The sequence below is a fragment of the Oryctolagus cuniculus genome, chromosome 3 (assembly GCF_964237555.1).
Source record: "Oryctolagus cuniculus chromosome 3, mOryCun1.1, whole genome shotgun sequence".
Classification (NCBI taxonomy): domain Eukaryota; kingdom Metazoa; phylum Chordata; class Mammalia; order Lagomorpha; family Leporidae; genus Oryctolagus; species Oryctolagus cuniculus.
The window spans coordinates 166,263,228-166,284,730 of record NC_091434.1 but is presented as its reverse complement, the minus strand read 5'-3'; the positions used below and the strand labels follow the sequence as shown (position 1 = coordinate 166,284,730).

Here is a 21,503-nt window from a genome sequence, read left to right as displayed (position 1 = left end):
CTGCTGCGGGCCCGGCGCTCCAGGTGGTGGGCAGACACAGGAGCCCAAGGCTGGCAGGGCAGGGTTGGGGAGTGCGAGGTGTCACACAGGAAACTGCCCCTGGCCAGGTGAGGGGCTGGGGAGCACTGACGCTGTGTCACTTATTTTATGCGAGCTCACACATGTTCGCAGGTTCCTAGCAGACAATCAAAGCAGCCTTGAACCGGATAGATTTGGGTAAGATTTATTGATCAGATTGTTTTAGAAAACCAACAGCAAAACACTGACAAGGTACATAAATACAGATAGGACGTATTCGGGTAAATTCACTGTGTTTCCTACTTGCCTGCAGGAAACCGAGGAGAGTGGAGAAGCTGTCCTGATCACACGGCATGCACACCAGACTGCAAAAGGACTTCCACGCCACCTCACGCGCCCGTGCAGCCCGAGCCGCCCTCGGCTCCCCCCTCAGAGTGCGGTTCAGACACAGGCTTCCCTCCTTGCCTAGGCCCTTCCGGCACATTTGTCACTCGCTCGCGGGCGCCTTCACCGGGGGAGGCCGTGCCCCCCCCGCAAACGCTCTGTGTACAGGAAGTGGCTTCGGAGAAAACAAACGTTTTCTGACGCCTCCTGGTGTTCCAAGTGCGGAACCAGTGAGAGAGCAGGGACCGCTCGGGTGGGACCGCTTTGTCTTCTCTGGAAACTGCCTGTGACGCACCCTGTACCCTGGCTCTGCAGGGCCTTTCCAAGACTTCTTCAAAGTTTTTACAAAATTAAAAACACGAAATATGACACTCAAAAGATGGGTACCACTTTTGAAGCACAAGTCAGGACTTCAGCTTTTAACACCAGACTAGGGGAGAGGTCGCTCACCGCCGAACCGCGCACCTGCAGAAGGGGGTCGCCATGGCCAACACCTGCCAAGCCTCCCTCCGCCCTGCCGGCGCCCTGGCCCTGGCCAGTGACTAGTTTGGGGGCTCGTGAGCATGGAACCATAAACCCTCATCCACCCCCAAGCTCAACGCCGGAAAAATAGACCAAAAAAAAAAAAAAAAAGGAGAATGGCTTTTTGTGCTACATCAGAATGCTGGCAGGTAGCCCCCGCGACCCCCTGTGCCACTCTGTACACATCCGTGAGAGCGCTGGCTTTACCGCAGGAGACCAACATCATATCCGAGGAGAATCGGACCTTTCCCAGGTGCTAGAGGAGAGAGGCCTCCCACAGGACGAGAAGGACAGCAAGTGCTGGTCAGCATCCACGCAGTGTGCTCAGGCGGGGGACTGCCCCTGCACGTCCACAGCTGCTCTGCCCACGGGGGCTTGGTGCTTCCAGGACAGACAGCCTGGAGGTCAGGGCAGGGGTCAGGCCGAGCAGTCACAGCTGCGCTCGGGATCACCGCCGCGGTCCCTAACTTCCAGAGCCCAACGGCTGTCGACTGACCAAGCACAGCTGACTGCTGTCAGTTTCCTGGTTTCTAGCCCCTCCGTGGGTCTTCTTTCTCCTTTTCTAACTACCGGTTCGCCCCGTCCCATTGAAGGAGACGTGCTTGTGAGAAAGGAGTAGGGAGGAAACAGAAATCAATCAATTGTTTGATAGGAAAGTTGAAACACTGATTATCTATGGGTTTCAATGATCTGTGCTTTAATCGTGCTACTCTGGGTAACCGACGGTCCCTGCTATCATACCTTTTACTTAGAAATATGACTATGCTTATTGTTATACTTTTAAATCTCGCTATGTAATAATGGACATGAATGGCTTAAATTCTTAGATCATGTCATTCAGGCCTGAAAAATGAAGATTCTGCCAGTGCAAAGGGTTTTCTTTGGCCCCTGAAGGACAGTTAACATTTCAATCTATTCTGTTTGAGTTTTATAACTTTCGTAGGATGTGGAAAATACCTTATTAAATGAAGACATCGCCATTCTCTTCATCTAACAAAGTACTGACATTCGCAGGGAAGTTAGTATACACACAGGAGAACTGAGAGTATTATCTATTAGATTTCAGTTCTCCACGTAGGGAACTCCTTGCAGGTGGACTTCCTTGTTCCAGGGCAAGACAGGCAAACATGAGGTGGTACAAAGATGAGTGGGGGGAAAAAACCCTCAACTCTGACAAAGCCAAGGAACACTAAGTCTCTAAGACCTAGAGTAAGAAAACCCAGCTTCCCCTGGAGTCGGCTTACGCTAGCCAGCCAGTCATACCAGAAATTCTTGGCATAGTTCAACTCTCCGGTAATGAACTGGTTTCCCCAAGACAGAGGCAAAAAAGTAATCGACCTGCGTTATAGTCATACCCTATATATATAATCTGTATCTATTCAAATGCGTTTCTACATATTGCACTTACATTTACAGGACCGCAGAAGGCGGCTGGGAGTTTCTCGAAGAGACAGAGAAGCGGCAGGCGCAAACTCTCCCAAATCAAGCAGCAGTGTGCGGAATCCCGTGTGCTGGGTACGGACGGACTGAGTGCCTGGCGACCCCTGTACTGCATTCCGCTCCACTGCACAGAGCGTCATCTGGCATCCGGAACACGTGCACGCGTGCGGCTCGACAGCAGTCAGCGCTGTCACACTACGTCACTGTCCCAGTGTCAGGTGACGAGACTCCTTAGACATCCCGACACCGTCACCAGGTCCTCAGGTCAGGCCTCAGAAGCACACGAGCTGGCAGGGACTGAGCCAGATCCCTGCCTCTCCAGCTTTCTAGCGGAGCAGAGCTGGAGACCTGAGCGCATCCCAAGGCCCACAGACGTCTAAGCACAGAGGCTGAGCCCTCCGTCTTTGGTCCCTCTCTCTATAAATGGAGGACAGAAGTCCCTTCCCCACCCTCGACAGCCTGACTTGCTCCACCTGGGACACTGCCCCACCAAAGAGCCACAGAACGGGCTGCAGCCACGCAGCGAAGCTCTGTCTTGGACCAAGGGAGCCGCTCGCTTTGACCTGCTCTGGAGACAGCGCCTCAGCGGTGGGCGGGAGAGGTGCACAGGCCGCCAAGGGCTTTCCCCGCCTCTCCTCCAGCCTCCTCACTCCCCAGAAAGGACCCAAACTCAGGCCGTGTGGTCAGCACAGAGCACAGGCTCCCGTGGGTGCACTCAGCACAGTCAGGCTGTGAGAAGGCCTAGGAGGCAGGAGCCAGAGGCCGTGGCACTCTCTTCCCTAGAACTGAACACTCGAGGGTAGCTTTCTGGCCATGACTCCCAGGTGATTTTAAATCCACACATGAACTGAAGAGATCCCTTCTGGGATGAAGGAAAAAGAAGGGTGACTTTAAAAGCTGGCACTTCAAGGAGAGCTGGGTTCTCACCCCCCGCTGGGTCCCGCCGTGAGGCCCTGCGTGGGAACCAGCAGGCGGCAAAGCGACTGACAATGAAGTCAGCTTTCTTGTTAGAAGTACATGAAAGGAATCAGAAGTGAAGTTTCGCACCACAAAAACCAAATGGCACTCACTGTCCTCCTGGAAACGATACTGGTTCCAGGGGAAGGGGGATCTGTGGCTCCTCCCCTAAGGCCTTTGACCCAACCGCCGGCCACTGACTCCCAGCACCACGCACACTGAAGCAGCGACAGAAGGCGGCAACAAGTAAGGGGGACATCAAGGACCGACTGCTAGAGAATGGCTAGCACACGGTCCAGAAACTGCAGAAGCAGCAAACGGCCCGTGACAGTCCAAGCAGAGGCCCAGCTAACACGCCCAGGAGGGGCAGGTTCTCTGGCCCGCGCGCCTCTGGCCTAACCTCCCACGGAACTGATCCTGTTTACTTAGGGCCTACAGTTCTCCATGAAGAAATCAGAGAGACTTCCACAACCAGCAACAGGTAGAGGAGACGTTCAGAACTGCCCAGAAACTCCAACCCTGGCCGCCGTCGGTTTCTCCACTCGAAAACTGTCTCTTGACAGGCCAGCTTGCACCACTGCTGGTGCCACCAAGGTAAGGAAAAGACAACTCGCCGAGAATTGCTCCAGAGCCCAGGACAGTCCTGGGGCTCCATCTGTGCAGCCGCGTCAGCCCTGCTTTCACGGTAGCCCCTCGGGCAGACGCCCCTCGGTCAGCATCTTGGTGCACGTACAACGGGCAGGATCTGGAGCTGAGCTGTCTCGCTCTGTCCTCCAGACTACTTCTTGTAGCTGTTGCTGGATTTTAAAATTATTTTTGCTGCTGCTGCTGCTGTTTTAATTTGTAGCGCGCTGGCTGACATGGTCATATGTTCAACATTCCTTTTAAAAAAAATTTCTTTATCTCATCTTGATTCACAACATTATCAAGGTGCCTTCAGACTCGCCCGCAACTCCACCAAGAGGGAAGGAGTATGTGAGTGTGTGTGCACCCTGGGGCGGGAGAGAGAAGCAAAGAAGAAAGCACATGGGAAGGTGATGTCCATAAACTAAAAAACCAATGTACAGAAAGGCATCTGATGTATTTTCTGAATAAGGCCTTGATCAGGGTAACCAATCCTCTTTGTAGCACATTCTACACTGCCCATAAATAAAGGAGTCTCTTTAAATTAACATTTCCAGTATCAATGAACAGTTCATACATCCTCATTTCAAGCGCTCGATGAGTCCCTGTGTGAGTCCCAGGTGCAGAAGCTGTGTGCGGGAAAGGTTTGCTAGGTTCGGGAAGGCGGCCAGCAGCTTCTCCCATGCCAGTTCCAGCAGGCTAGGTACCACCAGCCAGATCTTAAACAACGAGCCAGTCCGTTTGTTTTCATGGATGTTCACGACTCCTCCATGAATGTACATGCAACCAGCCTACGAACAAACAGCAGTCGGGGGAGGACAAAGTGAAATGGGAGAGGAACGGACACCGGCGCTGCAGATTCAGCCAGAAAATGCAGAGCAGGCTGAATTCAGATGAGACACGATAACAAGGATTCCTCACGGTGCAGAGATCCACAGGGCTTTAAACAATGAATGAGTTACGATGGGAAACACTGTAGCTTTTTCTACCTACTTCAAAAACAACTTTACTTGCTATTAACTAATATAAAACTGAAACTATAATAAGTATTCAAGTGCCAAATACTGGGAATACAATGATGAAAATAAAGGTCTTTTTAGCGGCATCTCCAACATTATGGTATCATGGGCGTAAAACCGCTCTGCCCTCCTAGGCTGACCTCTGACGTCACCGCAGGGCCCGAGTGCCACACGCTTCTTTTACGTTTGTGTTATTTATTTATTTTTTTGACAGGCAGAGTGGACAGTGAGAGAGAGAGACAGAGAGAAAGGTCTTCCTTTACCATTGGTTCACCTTTCAATGGCCGCTGCGGCCAGCGCGCTGTGGCCGGCGCACCGCACTGATCCATTGGCAGGAGCCAGGTGCTTCTCCTGGTCTTCCATGGGGTGCAGGGCCCAAGTACTTGGGCCATCCTCCACTGCACTCCCTGGCCACAGCAGAGAGCTGGCCTGGAAGAGGGGCAACCGGGACAGAATCTGGTGCCCCGACCGGGACTAGAACCTGGTGTGCCGGCGCCGCAAGGTGGAGGATTGGCCTAGTGAGCTGCGGCGCTGGCCTCATTTGCGTTATTTTTTAAAATGGGCATATGATGGGGTTTTTCCTCCTCTTTTTTCAGAGGAAGAACTAGCTTTGGGAGGAAGTTTTAGAAACATTGTGACCCCAAGTTTGCCAATATCAGATCATTTTTCCTTGCTAATCTCCCTAAAAAGATTTCCCTCTCATCTGTAAAAACGCAAGGAAGATGTGAAAACACAAACTTACCGGTGTGACAGCTGCACAGTGAAAATAAACTGGCTCTGGCATCGTAGCTGGGAGCTTCACCCACTGAAACGTCTGCAGATTCAGCTTCCAGATATCTCCCAGGATCACTTCTCCATTATAGCCGCCACAGATGAAAACGTCTACCGGGGAAAGCAAGCCAGGATCACACAAAGGAAAAGCGCCGGGAACATCACACAGCTGGTGACAGTCGGCCAGGGAGGTGAGCTGCCCCGCGACAGAGGACCTCAGCTGTGTGGTCTCGTGCCACTGGCATGTCCCCCAGCTGAACCGGGACACTATGTCAGGGTCTTGACTGGGACTAAGGGTGCACGCCTCTACGGAGGCTTCCTGTCACGGTTCTCAAATTCAGGCACCCGCAGGTCCCCGGCACAGGAAGCCCATGAGCATGGGGTCTGGGGCAGATGAACAGAAGCACCCCAGCTTCCAAAGAGGCAACGCCTGTGCGCTCAGGCTGACTCATCCCACAACGGATTTAAGGTTTGCAGTGGCCGGAACTTCCCATTGTTTAAGAGAAGCTGGAAAAATCTAGATTTTTGTTTTAAGAAACATTTTGATTTTTTGAGTGTTAGCCACTAATGTAAAAAAAGTTTAACACACATACGAGTTAAAACAAAACAGATCTACAGGTCATCAGCTTTCAAACTGCTCTTTTAACTAATGTCCTAGAAAGAACACACATTTATCTGCTCATGGAGATAAATGCCCTCTAAGGAGACATTTACCCCGAGTAGGAGCGCGCACCGCAGTGCTCGGCTTGGGAGCACAAAAGAGGTTCTTCCAGCCTTTCTGGCCAAAGGACAATCTGCAGCTCCGTGTGATCTGCACGGCTCTGGGTCAGGAACAAAATCTTCCCAAAGTGAAAGCTGTCGGTTTGTTCGTTGTAAAGTCAGTTAGTTGTAACTAATCAGGCAACGTCTAACCAAGGCTATGTGAATCTTCAGGCTGAACGTCCAGCACTACGGCTGAATTCCCTTTGGCTGGTGCTTGACCTCAGGGTCAAATGAATACACGCCTTCCTTGAGGTCTAGATGAAGTTTAAGACAAAACTTAATGAAACTAGAAAACGCACCAAAAACTTCTCTGCTTTGGATTAAGGAAAACTTTACTGTACAGCTCCACTCTCAGAGCTGCAAAGGTAAACAATGCTATCTATAAATCTTATCCATAAAGCAGAAGCAAATTAAAGTCTCTCGGTACTAGAAATGGCAGAGTAATCCTAGCTAAGCCGGAACCAAGCTCCTGAAAGGATACAGGCTATCACACTCATTTATGCACGCCCTCCTCCAGTCAGCACACCAGGCTATCCAGTCAGCTACAAATGAAAAGAATCATTTCTAACACATAGAGAAAGTGGCTGCAGCTGTTTCCTGAAGCCAGCCAATGCCGCTGTTTTAACGTGGCCAAAGAATGAGCTGAGAGTTCTACTTGGCCTCAGACAGAGGACAGAATAAACTTTGGGAAGCCACACGCTGAAGGAGTTTTCACCATTTTAATACAGTGTCCCTGAGCTCTCTGCTACAGAGGCAGCCTAGATTATAGCATTCTGCCATAACCACAGATACCTGCTGAGGGGCGGATAACTAGTTCCAGTGACACAATAAAGCCCAATCCAGACCAGTTTATCGTTCGGAAACTGCTGAGATGCCTACCTCTGCATTTCCCTTTAGGTTTAAGCTACCAGAAGCAGGCCTATCCCAGAGCCACCCGCCTCTTCAGAGCAGCTACCATTAGGAAACAAGAGTCCCAGCAGACACAAGTGCAGAAATGGAATAAAAGTGTTCTTGAAAGTCCTTACCATTTTTTATTTGAACACAACTGTGACACCTCCGGGCTGCAGGAAACCCTGCCAAACACAGACAAAGGAATTCCATTATTCACAGCCACACTGGGAGTAACACCGATAGGACATAATGAAAGACATGCGCATAACTCAGGCACCAGGCAAACACGGCCTGGTCCTCATTTCAGAATCCATCACAGCAACACGATGCCAAGGTGCCGGAGACGGGGGTCACTCGTGGCTCTCCCAGCACCTCCCGCGCAGACAGGCAGAGCTTGACTTAAGCTCCCGTTTCCTACTCCATGCGTATCCCCACACTTGCACAGAACGCAACAATCCCCCAGTAAAAGTCTCTGCTCTGCTGCTAAGCAAAATGGTAATTGGCTCAAGGAGTGTAAATAATCCCCAACACCAGTTCAACAGATCCTAGACTTGCCAACTCCAAACAATTACTTCTTCCCTTCCCAGACAAGGAAAAGTATAAAATACGCTTGTTGGAGATAAACGCACCAATAATTCACACTTACCTATTTTTTCATGGGGTTTTGTTGCGATTTCCTCCCACGCATTCGTTTCAAGGTTGTATGCGTGGATCTTGGGGAAAGAAACAAAGAAATAAGTCACTATGCTTTGACGTGGTCTGGAAATGGATTTTAAAACATCTTGGAGCAGACATTAGCACAGCGGTGAGGCTGCTTGGGATGGCTGCACCCCACACTGCAGTGCCTGCCTGGCCCTGCTTCAGCTTCCCACCGACGAGCCCCCTGGGAGGCAGCAGATGATGGCTCAAGTGCTTGGTCCCTGCCACCCACGTAGGAGATCTGGACTGAGCTCTGGGCTCCCTGCTTGTTTTGGGCATTCAGGAAATAGATAGATGATCTCTCTCTCTTTTTTTTTTTAAAGATTTATTTATTTATTTGGAAGAGTTTATTTATTTGAAAGAGTTACAGAGAGGCAGAGAGGCAGAGAGAGAGAGAGAGAGAGAGAGAGAGAGAGAGATCTTCCACCCGCTGGGTCACTCCCAAATCGCCACAATGGGGAGGGCTGGGCCAGGACAAAGCCAGGAGCCAGGAGCTTCATCCAGGTCTCCCACAAGGGTGACAGGGGCCCAATTGCTTGGGCCATTTTCTACTGCTTTCCTAGGCCATTAGCAAGGAGATGGATCGGAAGTGGAACAACTGGGACACCAACCGGCTCCCATATGGGATGCCAGTGTCAGAGGACACCAGGCTCCAACACTCACACTCGTCTTCATAATGGAGAAGCAGCAAGTGCCAGTAAGGAAATGTGGGAATGCAGCTCTGACAAGACTCGAGAAAGGTTCTGCAGAAGACCAAGGACTCTGCAGCCTGGTCACGATTCTCACCGGGATACGTTACCGTCGTGACATTTCAGAAATGCCACGCGCAGGGGTCAGGGAAGTCCTCCAGGATTCAGCTTCCCAAGCTCACACACGCAGCCCTGACCGCACCTGTGCTTCTGAGATCCACAGGACTGACGACGGGGAGGACGTGACACTCTCCAGAGTCCTGGTTCCAGCTCTCATTAGCTGTCCCATTCAAGCGGTGCAGCTTGCCTTTTCACCACTTTTCTCATCTAGTGTTATGGGCCTACTTTCCATAAAGTATTTTCAGAGTGTGGTGAATGCTGTCCACTGGAAAGCTATCAGGGACCCAGAATATGACCTTACAATATAAAGAGCATCTAACACAAAACAGGTGTTCAGGAAGCTGCTCAGAAATCAGAACACCTGACGTGACAGAGCCGCCTGCTTGGTGTGGTGTGGACCTCTTTCTAGCCTTATCCCTCTCTGTTTTCTTTTTTCTCAAAAATGTTTTTTATGTTTCTTATCTTCTTGAAAGCCAGAATGATAGAGACAGAGACAGAGAGAGACACAGAGTCAGAGAGCGAGCAAGCTATTACCCTTCTATCTGCTGGTTCAACCTGAAACGCTCACAACAGCCAGGGCTGAACCAGGCCAAAGCCAGAAGCCTGGAATTCTGACATGGGATGCTGGTGTTGCAGGCAGAGGCTTACCCTGCTGTGCCACAATGCCACATGGGTGGCAGGGACCCATGGAGCAGAAGTGGAGCAGCCAGGACTCCAAGATGGGATATGGGTACTCCACGCAGTGGCTTAACCTGCTGTGCCGCATCACCATCACGATTTTTATTGCTTTATTTTCCTTTTATTTGAAAGGTAGAAAGCCCACAATAGCCAGGGCGGGGTCAGGACAAAGCCAGGAGCCCAGAACTTAATCCGGGTCTCCAAGGGGGTGGCAGGAACAAAAGCACCTAAGCCATCACCTGCTGCCTCCCAGGGTGTGAGCCGCAGGCAGCTGGTTCGGAAACAGAGGAGCTGGGACTTGAACCTGGCACTCCCATACGGGATGCGAGTTTCCCAAGCACTGACTTAACTGCTAAATCAAACACGGCCCTTCTTTTTTAAAAGAGCATACCTTGTTCAAGGAGTAAGCTGTCCAGGAAGTACCACCTCCCAAGATATAAATCCTCTGCCCATCATGTGCAATTTCATGTCTGTATCTGAAAATACACAATAAAATGTTTATGACTAAGCGACAAATGATCTACCTGAGATCCAGCTGTAAGATTTCTTTCCCCAAAGATTTATTTTATTTGGAAGGCAGAGCAACAGAGAGGGAGAGACAGACAGAAAAATCTTCCAAAGGCCCCAACCAGGGCTGAGTCAGGCCAAAACCAGAGGGCCTCCATCTCAGCTTCCCATGTGGGTGCAGGGACCCAAGCACTTGGGCCATCTTCCACTGCCTTCCCAAGATCATTAGCAGGAAGCTGGATTGGAAGCAGAGCAGCAGGAACTTGAACCACCTCTCTGATACAGGATGCTGGAGTTGCAAGTAGTGGCGTAACCCTTTTTTTAATTAAAAAAAAATTTATTTAGGGGCCAGTGCTGTGGTTTAGTAGGTAAAGCCACCACCTGCAGTGCCAGCATCCCATGTGGGCACCAGTTCGAGTCCCAGATGCTCCACTTCCAATCCAGCTCTCTGCTATGGCCTGGGAAAGCAGGAGAGGATGGCCCAGGTGCTTCGGCCCCTGAACCCACGTGGGAGATTTAGAAGAAGCTCCTGGCTCCTGGCTTTGCATTGGCCCAGCTCCAGCTGTTTCGGCCAACTGGAGAGTGAACCAGCAAATGGAAGATCTCTCTCTCTAACTCTGCCTTTCAAATAAATAAATAAATCTTTTTAAGAATTTATTTAGTTATTTCAGAGGCAGACAGAGAGCACTCCCATTCACTGGTTCACTCCTCAAATGCCTGCAATGGCCAGAATAGGGCTGGGCTGAAGCCAGGAACCAAGAACTCAATCCACGTCACCCATGTGGGTATGGGGGTGCCAGGGCAGCTATGGAACCCAATTACTCCAACATGGAATGCAGGAGTCTTAACCACTAGGCTTAATGTCCACTCCTGCAAGATTGTTATACCAACATTATTTGTAATAATAAGTCACTCGAAATAGTATAAGCACTTAACAGAACTGACTAAATTACAGAATAAATACATAAAATGGGTTATCATGCATCGAGTAAGGATGTAGACATAAAGGATGGTTAATATATTGAGAGCTGCTCTTCTCTCCTTTCCCCTACCTCAGGAACTGAAAAAAAGTTATATAGGCCAACAGGCTATAGTCTTATTAACTTGCATATACACAAACATGCACGGGAAATGATTATAAGGATATAATCCAAAATGTTATCCCTGGTTAATCTCTGAGTTTCGATTTTGTCATTTTCTTCATTTTGCTTATTTGTATTTTCTAGATTTTCTATCATCTTTTGATGACAATTTTGAATAAGGTGGGGAATGGTCACAGTTCTAAAAAATGACCTGACTATATATAATTAGAGGCCCTAGACTCTGGAATTTCAAATTAAAATATCTTTGCAGGGACTTAAAAAAGTTAACAGAGAAGGCATATAATGAAAAAGCTTGCATAGATGCCAAATTTTTGACCCAAATAAATTTTTCTTTTAATTTCACTTTTCCACAAACTTTTTGAAGTACCCCCATAAATTATGGGGAAAATTATGGTACAGAGGACTGTGGGTACAATATGAAAGACTATGGGAACTTTTATACATGAAGTCTAGCTGTAAGCTAAAACAATTCATAAAATGTCGACAAAATGATTTAAAGAAGACAACCATCTCAAAGTGCTTTGAACACTCAATCAGTTTCCTCCTTTCCCTAAAGGCCCTTCTGCTGATAAAATTAATTACATCAAAAACCCGTTCCAGTACAAGCTAGCTCCCAGACCCTCTCCTGGTGGTTCTGCGATAATCAGCCCACTGACATCCTACAATGAAGGCAAAGTCTTCCTTAGCACTCAGATGCCGTTTTGTCTAAAGTAACACAGAAACACTGGATTAGTCTACGTAGAGTGAATAACTATTTGCTTATTGGCTTTGCTTTTAACATGGAGGGGGAAAAATCTTCAAGTTTTTCAGTGAGTTTAATGTTAAAGAGGCTACTGCTATTTGACAGAAGAGTCAAAGAGCTAGGACTCCGAATAGAAGGCAACAGAACAGAACCATTCCTCGTCTGAATGTCTAACAGAGCACCCAAACCCACTCCTCACCCACCTGTCCATCCACCCACCTATCACTGACCCATCCATACATCACCCATCCATCCAACCATGCATCTACCCATTCGTCCACCCATTACCCTCCCACCCACCCACCCATCCATCACCAATACACCCATCCATCACCAATCCACCCATCCATCTTCCCATATATCCTTTCTCCCATCCAACCAACGTCACCGAGCACCACCATGGGTATAGCACTGTGCCCAGTTCTGCAGACACAAGTGCAAGTAAATAGGCCAAAGAGTCCTAATATACAAGTTAATAAGGGAAATAAAAAAGCAACTGGAAAGTAACTGTTTCCACTTGTTAAATGCAATTTGATTTTTTCTCCAAAGTGTTAATACCTTCCTAACATATAAAGACTAAAGGATAAGAGGAAATAACATGAAAAAATTCTATAGTTCAGCTAATGTAGCACTATTTTCACCAGAAGACCTTTTTCTTAGGGCTGACCCAGGACCTAAGAGCCAGTTAGCTATTTTAACTAAGGCCAAAGGGTCTCTTTCATGTTACCCACATTCTGAAAGAGGTCGTATCTTCCAAGAAGTAATCAGTGTGCTGTAACCTGGAACCTCACCTCTCTTCTGGTAGGTCACAGGACAGGTTGTTGGGCTTCAGCTGTGTCCACTCTCTGGTGTTGAGATCTAATTTGTGCAGGTCTGTGCTGTATATGTAGCCGGTTGTTCCTCCAAAGACATAAAGGGAGCCATTGATGATGGCCATAGCCTGCATAACAAGGAGACGTGAACAGCACTTACTCATTAGCATTGATTAAAGAATATCAATTCTTTATTATCTGATATTAGATTAAGTCAGGGTCTATGAAATTCTTTGTACTTTTTAACCTTTTAAAACATCAGACTCCCTTTTTAAAGGACTAAAGATTTTGAAGAACTTGCAGAGTATTTTTAGAACCTGGAGACGACCTTTAGGAAGGTCGTCTGAACTCAACTGAAAACAAGTTCTACCTACACAGGAGAGGAGTTAGATGATCCTTAGGAAGGTCCCAAGAAGTTATAGATATTGACATGAGCACTTCCACTGAAAACCCTCTCCCTTTCTAAGCAATCGAAAGAAAATTGCTCTGGGGGCCAGTGCTGTGGGGTAGCAGGTAAAGACTCCATCTGCAGTGCCGGCATCCGCTTCAAAGCTGCTCCACTTCGATCCAGCTCTCTGCTTTGGTCTGGGAAAGCAGTGGACGATGGCCCAAGTCCTTCGACCCCTGCACCCGTGCAGGAGACCCAGAAGAAGCTCCTGGCTCAGGCTGGCCCAGCTCTGGCCATTGCAGCCATCTGGGAAGTGAACCAGCAGATGGAAGACTTTCTCTCTTTCTCCCTCTGCCTCTCTGCAACTCCACCTTTCAAGTAAATAAATATTTAAAAAAAAAAAAAAAAAGAAGAGGAGGAAGCAAATATGAACTTTAGCCACTAAAATCTGGTAGCAGCCCAAGGCACTTAACAGCCTCCGCTGATTCTTCTTCAATGTGACTTCAGCTATGTTATGGTCACTTCTTAGAGCTTGAGTGCGTGGTCATTTTAAGCTTAGCCCATCACTCTCACTCTCACCCAGTCTCTGGTGTATGGTGCTCCCCGTCTTCCTGGATATAACTTTGCAAACCTAAGGTCTGAAGCGCTGGAACCACATTAATCCCAGCATAATCTGTGTTAGCTCAGATCCACACATAAATCTCTTAACCAAGTTCAGGGACATTCACTCTCCTCATTAGGTCAGAAAGCTCCCCAAAGAACCCTACCACTCGAAGAAGGGGAGGATCTACACCCGACTGGAGCCCAATTTCTCACTGGGGGTGGGGATGGGGGCAGGGTTCTGAACCTGAAAGAAACTTGCTTTTAGGCCTAGGTCAAGACCCCAAATTGGATCAGACACAAGGAGTGAGGGCAAGAAAGGGAAGGAAATGGCAAGCAACAAGATTTAAAAATTATAGTTCACATCAGGACTAAGTAAACACTAACCACACTGAATTTATTTTTCACTAAAAATATGGGTAGTAATATAAATATTCTGATACCGCCCCCAGAGTAAAAAGATACGAATAAACACGTCGACCGCAGCTGGCCGCAGACTGGTACCTGTCCGTATATGCGGCTGGGCTTCTTCCCGCGGCAGCTAAGCAGAGCCCATCGCTTGTACTTCACGTTACACACGTGGACGTCATTGCCGTTGCTCTCGCCGAACGGGATGCCCGTGCCTCCGAACACGAGCAGGTTGTTTCCGTGCAGAACAACTGGGGAGGGAGAAGCATGGATTCCACTCACACACTGGCTGCCTGCAGCTCCCACATCCACTCCGAATACCCGAGCGATGCCAAGAAGTCTCCTGCCATGCGCTCAAACCACTGACATCTAAGTACTACAAAGGAAAAAGGGCCTGTTCACAGGAACCGGAGCATCTCTCAGTCCACCGGCAGCTGTGCGACATGCGCGCAGTACCCGGGGTGCCGTGCACGGCGCAGAACACTGGGCCACATGAGCTATAGCGTGCCAGGGCTGCTCCAGGCGGTTCCGGTGCGCAGCAAAACAAAGGACAGGAAGCGTCACGTCTGCCTTGGCAAGACCAGGTGGGACTTGGATGAAGGGATTACAGGCTCATTCTGGTTTGCCAGGGGATGATCTCTGCATTGTAAATTATGGTTTCTGCCATTTTAATCCTCTCCCAGATAAAAAGCAATATACCAACATCCTGCAAGTGACAGTGCTGCTCTTCCTCTCTGTATCTCTTCTGTTCCTGCCCCCCTCCACGTACACACACACACACACACACACACACGAACCACTCATCACCAAACACACACACACACTATCTTCTTTACAAAACAGGGCCACTATATTGCTTTGGTAGCTTTTTAAAAAAATGTTTAATTCTCTGATACAATGTCGTGGGCAACAGCATAGGCTCTGGAAACAGGGATCCGGGCTTAAATTCCAGTGTGACCTCACAAGTTACCTAACCTCCCTACATTCATCTTTACTACACTCCTACGAGGTAGGGACTGTCCTCACCTTCTCCATTTTTGTAGACACTGAAACAGAGGTGGACAGTGCTTTGGATTCCGTCCTGGGTGGTCTGGCTCCAGAGCCTCCACGCTTAGCTGGGACCCTGCAGGGCCTCTCTGCGACCCCCATTCCCTCACCTGTGAAACGGCAGTCGCTCCAGTGCCTGCATCACAGGGCTGCCGTGAGGATGAGCGACCATGGGTGAGGAGTACTCCGCTCAGTGGCTACCCATCATCATCGTTAGGAACCTCGTTTGCTGATCTACCAGCCTATCTGAGACAGCATGTACTGAACCCTCTGAGATGCTATTCATCCCATTTTCCAGGTAAGGACATTAAAGCTAAAATAAATCTGGCAAACATACAGTGCACAGCTGGATTCGAACTCATGCCCCAGCTCATTCTGAACCATCATACTATATATTACTACCACTGTAAACAAGTCTATCCACTAAAGTGAAGTCATATTGCAGTATTATAAATTCTTGACATGGAACACATGATACTGAAGTGGTCCTCCCAGACGCTTCGTAAATTCAGAAGTTCAGAACTGCATGCACTCACGTGACATGGACGCCAGTTCCCGGGGCATGTAGCCGTCGGTGCCCATCTGGTGCCATACTCCTGTAGCAAAATGATATCTCCAAAGCTCCCTGAAGAGAGGGTAGTCCTCATTATCTGGCCCTCCTGACTCATCATAATCTGGGTTATAACCTCCAAACACATAGAGATTGGTGTTATCTGCCACACAACGATGTCCACTTCGTGCTGGTGGAGGTCTGTGGCCTAGGAGAGAAGAAGACAGGGTCTCACCATGGCCCACAGACTAAAAGCACACAAAAATTAGGCAACGACCATTTTAGCTACAAACGGGGGCCAGGGAAGCTTTATAACATGGGTGTACTTTTTAATCTGCTTTTTTTTTTTCATGCACTCACACATACTACTTAAGGTTTTTTTTAAGGAGCTAGTCTCCATTTCTATGTCGTGTAATTACTTTCAGCTTTTTGTTAACTGTAAAAGGATTCTTCCCAAGGGAGGCAAAACAGCGTGATAAACTCAAGAAAACGGCTGACAACTTGGAATTTTTAAGAAAAGGAGAAGGAAGTGGAGGAGGAGGAGGAGGAGGAGAAGGAGTTGTTTGATAATCAAAAAGCTAGCATGACAAATTTTCTTATTTCTTTAAAGGAAACACACACACACACAGGTCAACTAAATTAAACTGTGAATATTAGAGAACTACATAAATATAATCACAAATGTGAATGAGTCATGTATAAATAAAAATACACATATAAAACCTAGGATTTCCCCACAATATATAATTACATATTTTAAAAAAACTGTCTGTGAAGGACTTCCAGCAAAATTCAGAATCTAAACACCATTCCAGACATTATGGCGGCTGACGAAGAAAATCCTTACACTCATCTCAAAGAATAGCTTTCAGCCTACTAAGAACTTGACTAGGAAAAGCTTTTCTACAACTTGTATCTGAAAGCCTTCTAAAGTTTAAATTACACCAACTGCTCGCTAACAATTACTTCAAGGCTTTTTTAGAGTAACAAAACAACCTTTACGTTATCTCTGTTATGCTTCCAATTTTTTTTTATGCCAGTCCAGGCAAACTTTTGTGTAGCTACAGATCCAAAGATACTTAAATATATACTGGATAAAATAAGAAGTTACTGTGGTTGTTTGTTAACCCTAAAAATATATCTGTTTTTGTATGTTAGTAACAAGATATCAGTGTAATGGTCATGAATATTCGGGACAATGCTAGATACCTAATAAATATGTTATACATGTACATAAGTATTTACAGGCCACCTAATAAAAGGCCTCATATGTTTACTTTTCAAATCAAATTCCCACTTTCTACACTACCCTTTCAAACAACAACTGAAAAGACAAAACAACAGAGAATCAAGAGTCACTCAGTCCTCCATCTCCTGTTTGCCGATTGCTCAAGGACCACATCTGCTGCCCGGCGCCGCCCAGCCTTTCCCCTGCTGGCCTTGCTGGACCCCCTCTCACACTCACTACTGCCTGCTTCAGTGGGTCTTTCCTTGCAAAGCCCACAGTCCTTCCCTTACACCTTGGCCTAGTCTCCGTGCCCATCAATCCTTACTTGTGGGAGTGCTTCCAAGTCTACCTTGTGCAGCTCTGTCTCATCAAAACAAAACAAACAAAACCCCTAGGGCTCCTCTACTTCAGAACCATACTATTCAATTACTAGGGTACACACGTAATTAACAACATGATTACATCACAACTATGTAAACACAGTAGTATACGAGTCAAACTATAATCAGTTGGCAAATATACTAGTGAGCTGTGATCTACCCTAAGTGGAGACATCAATTTCTCTTTCCTGAAACACAAAGTGTGGCATGGAGGAAAGAGCAAGGGCTCTTTAAATATCCAGGTCTGAACCCAAGTTCTCTCTGACTCTGGACAAGTTGCTGACCTGAGTCTCAGTGTACTTAGGGATACTACCGTACCTCTTTACACATCTGTTAGGTTCCAACATGCTTTCTGGTTTACATGTGTCTTTCCAGCAGGCTGGGAGCTATTTGAGGAAGAGGAATGTATTCGTGTTAAACTTTCTGTAGTCAAGCCAAGGGTATACAGGAAACACTGAACAATCTGGCATTTAGCTTTTCTCCATGCATTTCGTCACTTTGCTTTTCTTCTCCAAATAGATTATAAACTCCTCAAAGGGCAAAGGGCATGTGTAACAATTACCCTGTGTCAATCACAACACTTGAAAGAGCTGGGGCTGTCTAACAGGTACTGAAAGCTTTGTTGACTTGAACTTCAGGCCAAAGTAAATGGTAACAGGGCTGATCAAAACAGTGTCCAACTCTGAGTGTGCTTTTGATACTACTATGCTCGAGGGACAAGCTTTAGGGGACAGGTGTTAGAATACCCAATGACCTTTCCAAGACACAAATGCTTCTTTTTAAGAATGAGTAAGTCAAAAAAAAATTTTTAAAGATTATTTATTTGAAAGGCAGAGTTAGAGAGAGAGAGAGAAGGAGAGACAGAGAAAGAGATCTTCCATCTGCTGGCTCACTCCTCAAATGGTCATAACAGCCAGGACTGGGCCAGGGCAAACCCAGGAGCCAGGCGCTTCCTCCCTGTCTCCCACATGGGTGCAGGCCCAAGCACTTGGGCTATCCTTCACTGCTTTCCCAAGCGCATCAGCAAGGAGCTGGATCAGAAGTGGAGCAGCCAGGACTCGAACCAGTGCCCATATGGGATGCTGGTGCTGCGGATCATGGCTTTAACCCATTAAGCCACAGCGCCACCCCCGAGCAAGACAAAATTAAAGGAAAAAAAAAAAAAAAAGAGAGAGAGAGTTGCTATGTTCAACAAACAAGTCTTCAGAATCTCTATCAAGGGGCCAGCACTGTGGTGTAGTAAGCTAAGTCTCTACCTGCAGTGCCAGCATCCCATATGGGCACTGGTTCTAGCTCCAGATGCTCCTCTTCTGATCCAGCTCGCTGCTAAGGCCTGGAAGAGCAGTAGAAGATGGCCCAGTGTTTGGGCCCCTGCACCTGCGTGGGAGGCCCAGAAGTTCCGGGCTCTTGGCTTCGGATCAGCCTAGTTCCAGCCATTGTGGCCATTTGGGCAGTGAACCGGCAGATGGAAGACCTTTCTGTCTCTCTCTGTCCGTAATTCTACCTCTCAAATAAATAAACAAAATCTAAAAAAATTAATAAGAACACCTTACCTATGAAAGTATTTCATGTCTTGCAATGTTTTATCAAAAAAGGAATATCAGGTCATTTGCTGTGTTATTTGGAGCCAACAGATAATTTTAAAGTGGCTATTAGGCAACATGGTATATTCTAAGATTTTTTTTCTAACTGGTTGCACGGCATGAATGGTGTTCAAAGTGTACTGCCAACTATTTTGGTAACAAATGGAACTCACATGGATGACACCTTGAAGGGTTAGGAAAAAGATGGTTTTATATTTATCCACTAATTCACTGAATTAAAAATAGCACTTACCATGCTCGGTGCTAAGCGCTGGCAGTGCAATGGTAAGATAATCACTCTCTTGGTACCCTGGAGCCACAGCCTCGCCCACACTGGCCAGTGCAGCAGCCACTAGCCACACAGGGCAGTGCATCCTGGGCTGACTGTGGAGAAGCTCTGAATGCAAAATACCCACTACACCTCAAAGCATTCAGTACCCCAACAGGAGTGTAAACTTTTAACTATCGATTATATGTTGGTTGACAGTTTTAATATATTAGGCTAAAAAAAAGTACTAAAATTCATGTCACCTGTTGTTTTTACTCACTGCGGCTACTTGACACTTTGAGGTTTTGTGGCCCACTTATTTCTGTCAAGCAGCATGAGTGTAGCCCAACTGCTGGCTTCTGGCAGTAACATCATGCCTAATGCAAATTAAACTCCTGGGTAAAGAGATTCTAATCAATGTCTGATAAATATTAAACATCCCGTCAAGGAGTCGTACAGCTGGGTGTACAGAGGGACCTCCTATTTCTTGTCAGTGACTGCAGATTTCTGTCTTGTATTTACAGCCCTAGAGTGACTAACGTATTAGGAAGCCATTCCATTTTTGGAAATCACAGGAATTTGTCAGGTCTACGGTCATGGAGACTAAGCTATGATTTTCATTATGTGGAGTACGACACAGGCTCCTCAGCCTTGACAAGGATGAAAGTGTGTGTCAGAATCTAAAGTAGCTCTCTGCAGCCTCTAGATTCGCCACATACAAATCTCTTTCTTAAAAATTACTTGCTGCTAATAAAATTCCCCACAGATGTGGGTTACCTGGCTCAGGGACTCATGTTAGAAAATGCAGAAGTAAAAAAGTACAAACTCAACCTGGGTGCAGAGGTAAACTTAATTCCCAGAAGGGAATATGCAGTTCTGGGATGTGTACCTAGCCTAGGAGGTGTGAACCATCTTCTCCTCCATGTCACAGGCACTTGTCCTCTACCCTGGGTCTCATAAGCAACAGCTTACGGTAACCAGAGAAACAGGATTTAGTTTCTAGTCCCAAAGCAGGAGAAAGCTAGCTGTCAGATGCTTGGTTGTTCCCAGCGTTTACACTATTATAGATAATATGATAGTACTGCTTCCCCCATGTATCTATTTGTCTGTAAATGTATGAGTGCTTCTGGAAATACAATTTCTGGGTCAAAGGTGTGCACATTCAAAGTTGTTACAGGGGTGGGGACAGTGTTAGCCACAGCAGCTAAAACACTGCCTGGGACCCTGAATCCCATACCCAGCGCTGCTTTTTTTTTTTTTTTTTTTTTTTTTTATATTTATTTATTTATTTGGAAGGTAGAGTTAGAGAGAGCCAGAGCCAGAGCCAGAGAGCCAGAAAGAGAGAGAGAGAGAGGGAAGGAGGGAAAGAGAGGGGAAGGGAAGGAAGGAGAATCTTCCATTCGCTGGTCCACTCCCCAAATGGCCCCTATTGCCAGACGTGGGCTGATCTGAAGCCAGGAGCCAGGAGCATCTTCTGGGTCTCCCACGTGGGTACAGGACTTGGATCATCCTCTGCTACTTTCCCAGGTGCATTATCAGGGACCTGGATCGGAAATGGAGCAGCCAGGACTTGAACCGGCGTCCATATGGGATGCCAGCACTGCAGGCACTGGCCCCCCAGCTCTGCTTTTGATTCCAGCTTTGTGCTGATGTGTACCCTGCAAGGTAGTGGGTGATGACTCAGTACTTGGGCTCCTGGTACCCAGATGAGAGGCCTGAACTGAGTTCTCAGCTCCTGGCTTCTGCCTGGCCCAGTCCTGTGGGCATTTGGGGAGTGAACCACCAGCCAGATGGGAGATCTCTCTTTGTGTCTCTCTGCCCCTCAAATAAATAAGTAACTTCTTTATTAAAACTGTTACAGACACAATATTCCTCTCCAAAAAGACTGGAACAATCTATAATGCCAGCGATATGTATGGAGGTATCTATTCACATCCTTTAACCTCTTCATTTGTGCCAATCTGATTGGCAGAACTGGTGTCGATAAATCTGCATTTCCTGATCTAACTGCCTCACGTGTTTATGGATCTATTTGCATTTCGGAACTGCTTGAGCATATCATTTTCTCTATTATTTCACAGATTTTAAGAAATTATTATATTTATTTCAGCTCGTTTCCCGCCATTTAATTTGTTTATGGTATTTTTCAACACACACAGAGTTTGTGTAACTGAATCACTTAATTTTTTCTCTTCAAGATCCCTTACATCTCATTTATCCTTGCGTCATTATAAAATTAATAAAATACACTCACTTGTTTCTAGTAATTTCCCATTTTTATATTCATTATTAAAATACATCCAGAATGCTTTA

At 47.1% G+C, this 21,503-nt stretch overlaps 1 protein-coding gene across 3 annotated transcripts in view; it reads right to left on the bottom strand.

The window, feature by feature from the left end:
• Positions 1-207: 207 nt before the first annotated feature.
• The window catches only part of KLHDC10 (kelch domain containing 10), a 65,307-nt gene continuing 44,011 nt past the window's right edge, over positions 208-21,503 (bottom strand). For all 3 annotated transcript variants that reach the window (XM_002712009.5, XM_008258199.4, XM_051848952.2), the window contains 8 exons: positions 15,718-15,939; positions 14,231-14,385; positions 12,718-12,866; positions 9,966-10,050; positions 8,035-8,101; positions 7,523-7,570; positions 5,707-5,846; positions 208-4,736 (listed from right to left, as the gene is read on the bottom strand). In XM_002712009.5, coding sequence (XP_002712055.1) covers positions 4,527-4,736; positions 5,707-5,846; positions 7,523-7,570; positions 8,035-8,101; positions 9,966-10,050; positions 12,718-12,866; positions 14,231-14,385; positions 15,718-15,939 — 1,076 coding nt within the window. In that variant the 3' untranslated portion in view covers positions 208-4,526. The remainder of the gene's footprint in view (positions 4,737-5,706; positions 5,847-7,522; positions 7,571-8,034; positions 8,102-9,965; positions 10,051-12,717; positions 12,867-14,230; positions 14,386-15,717; positions 15,940-21,503) is intronic.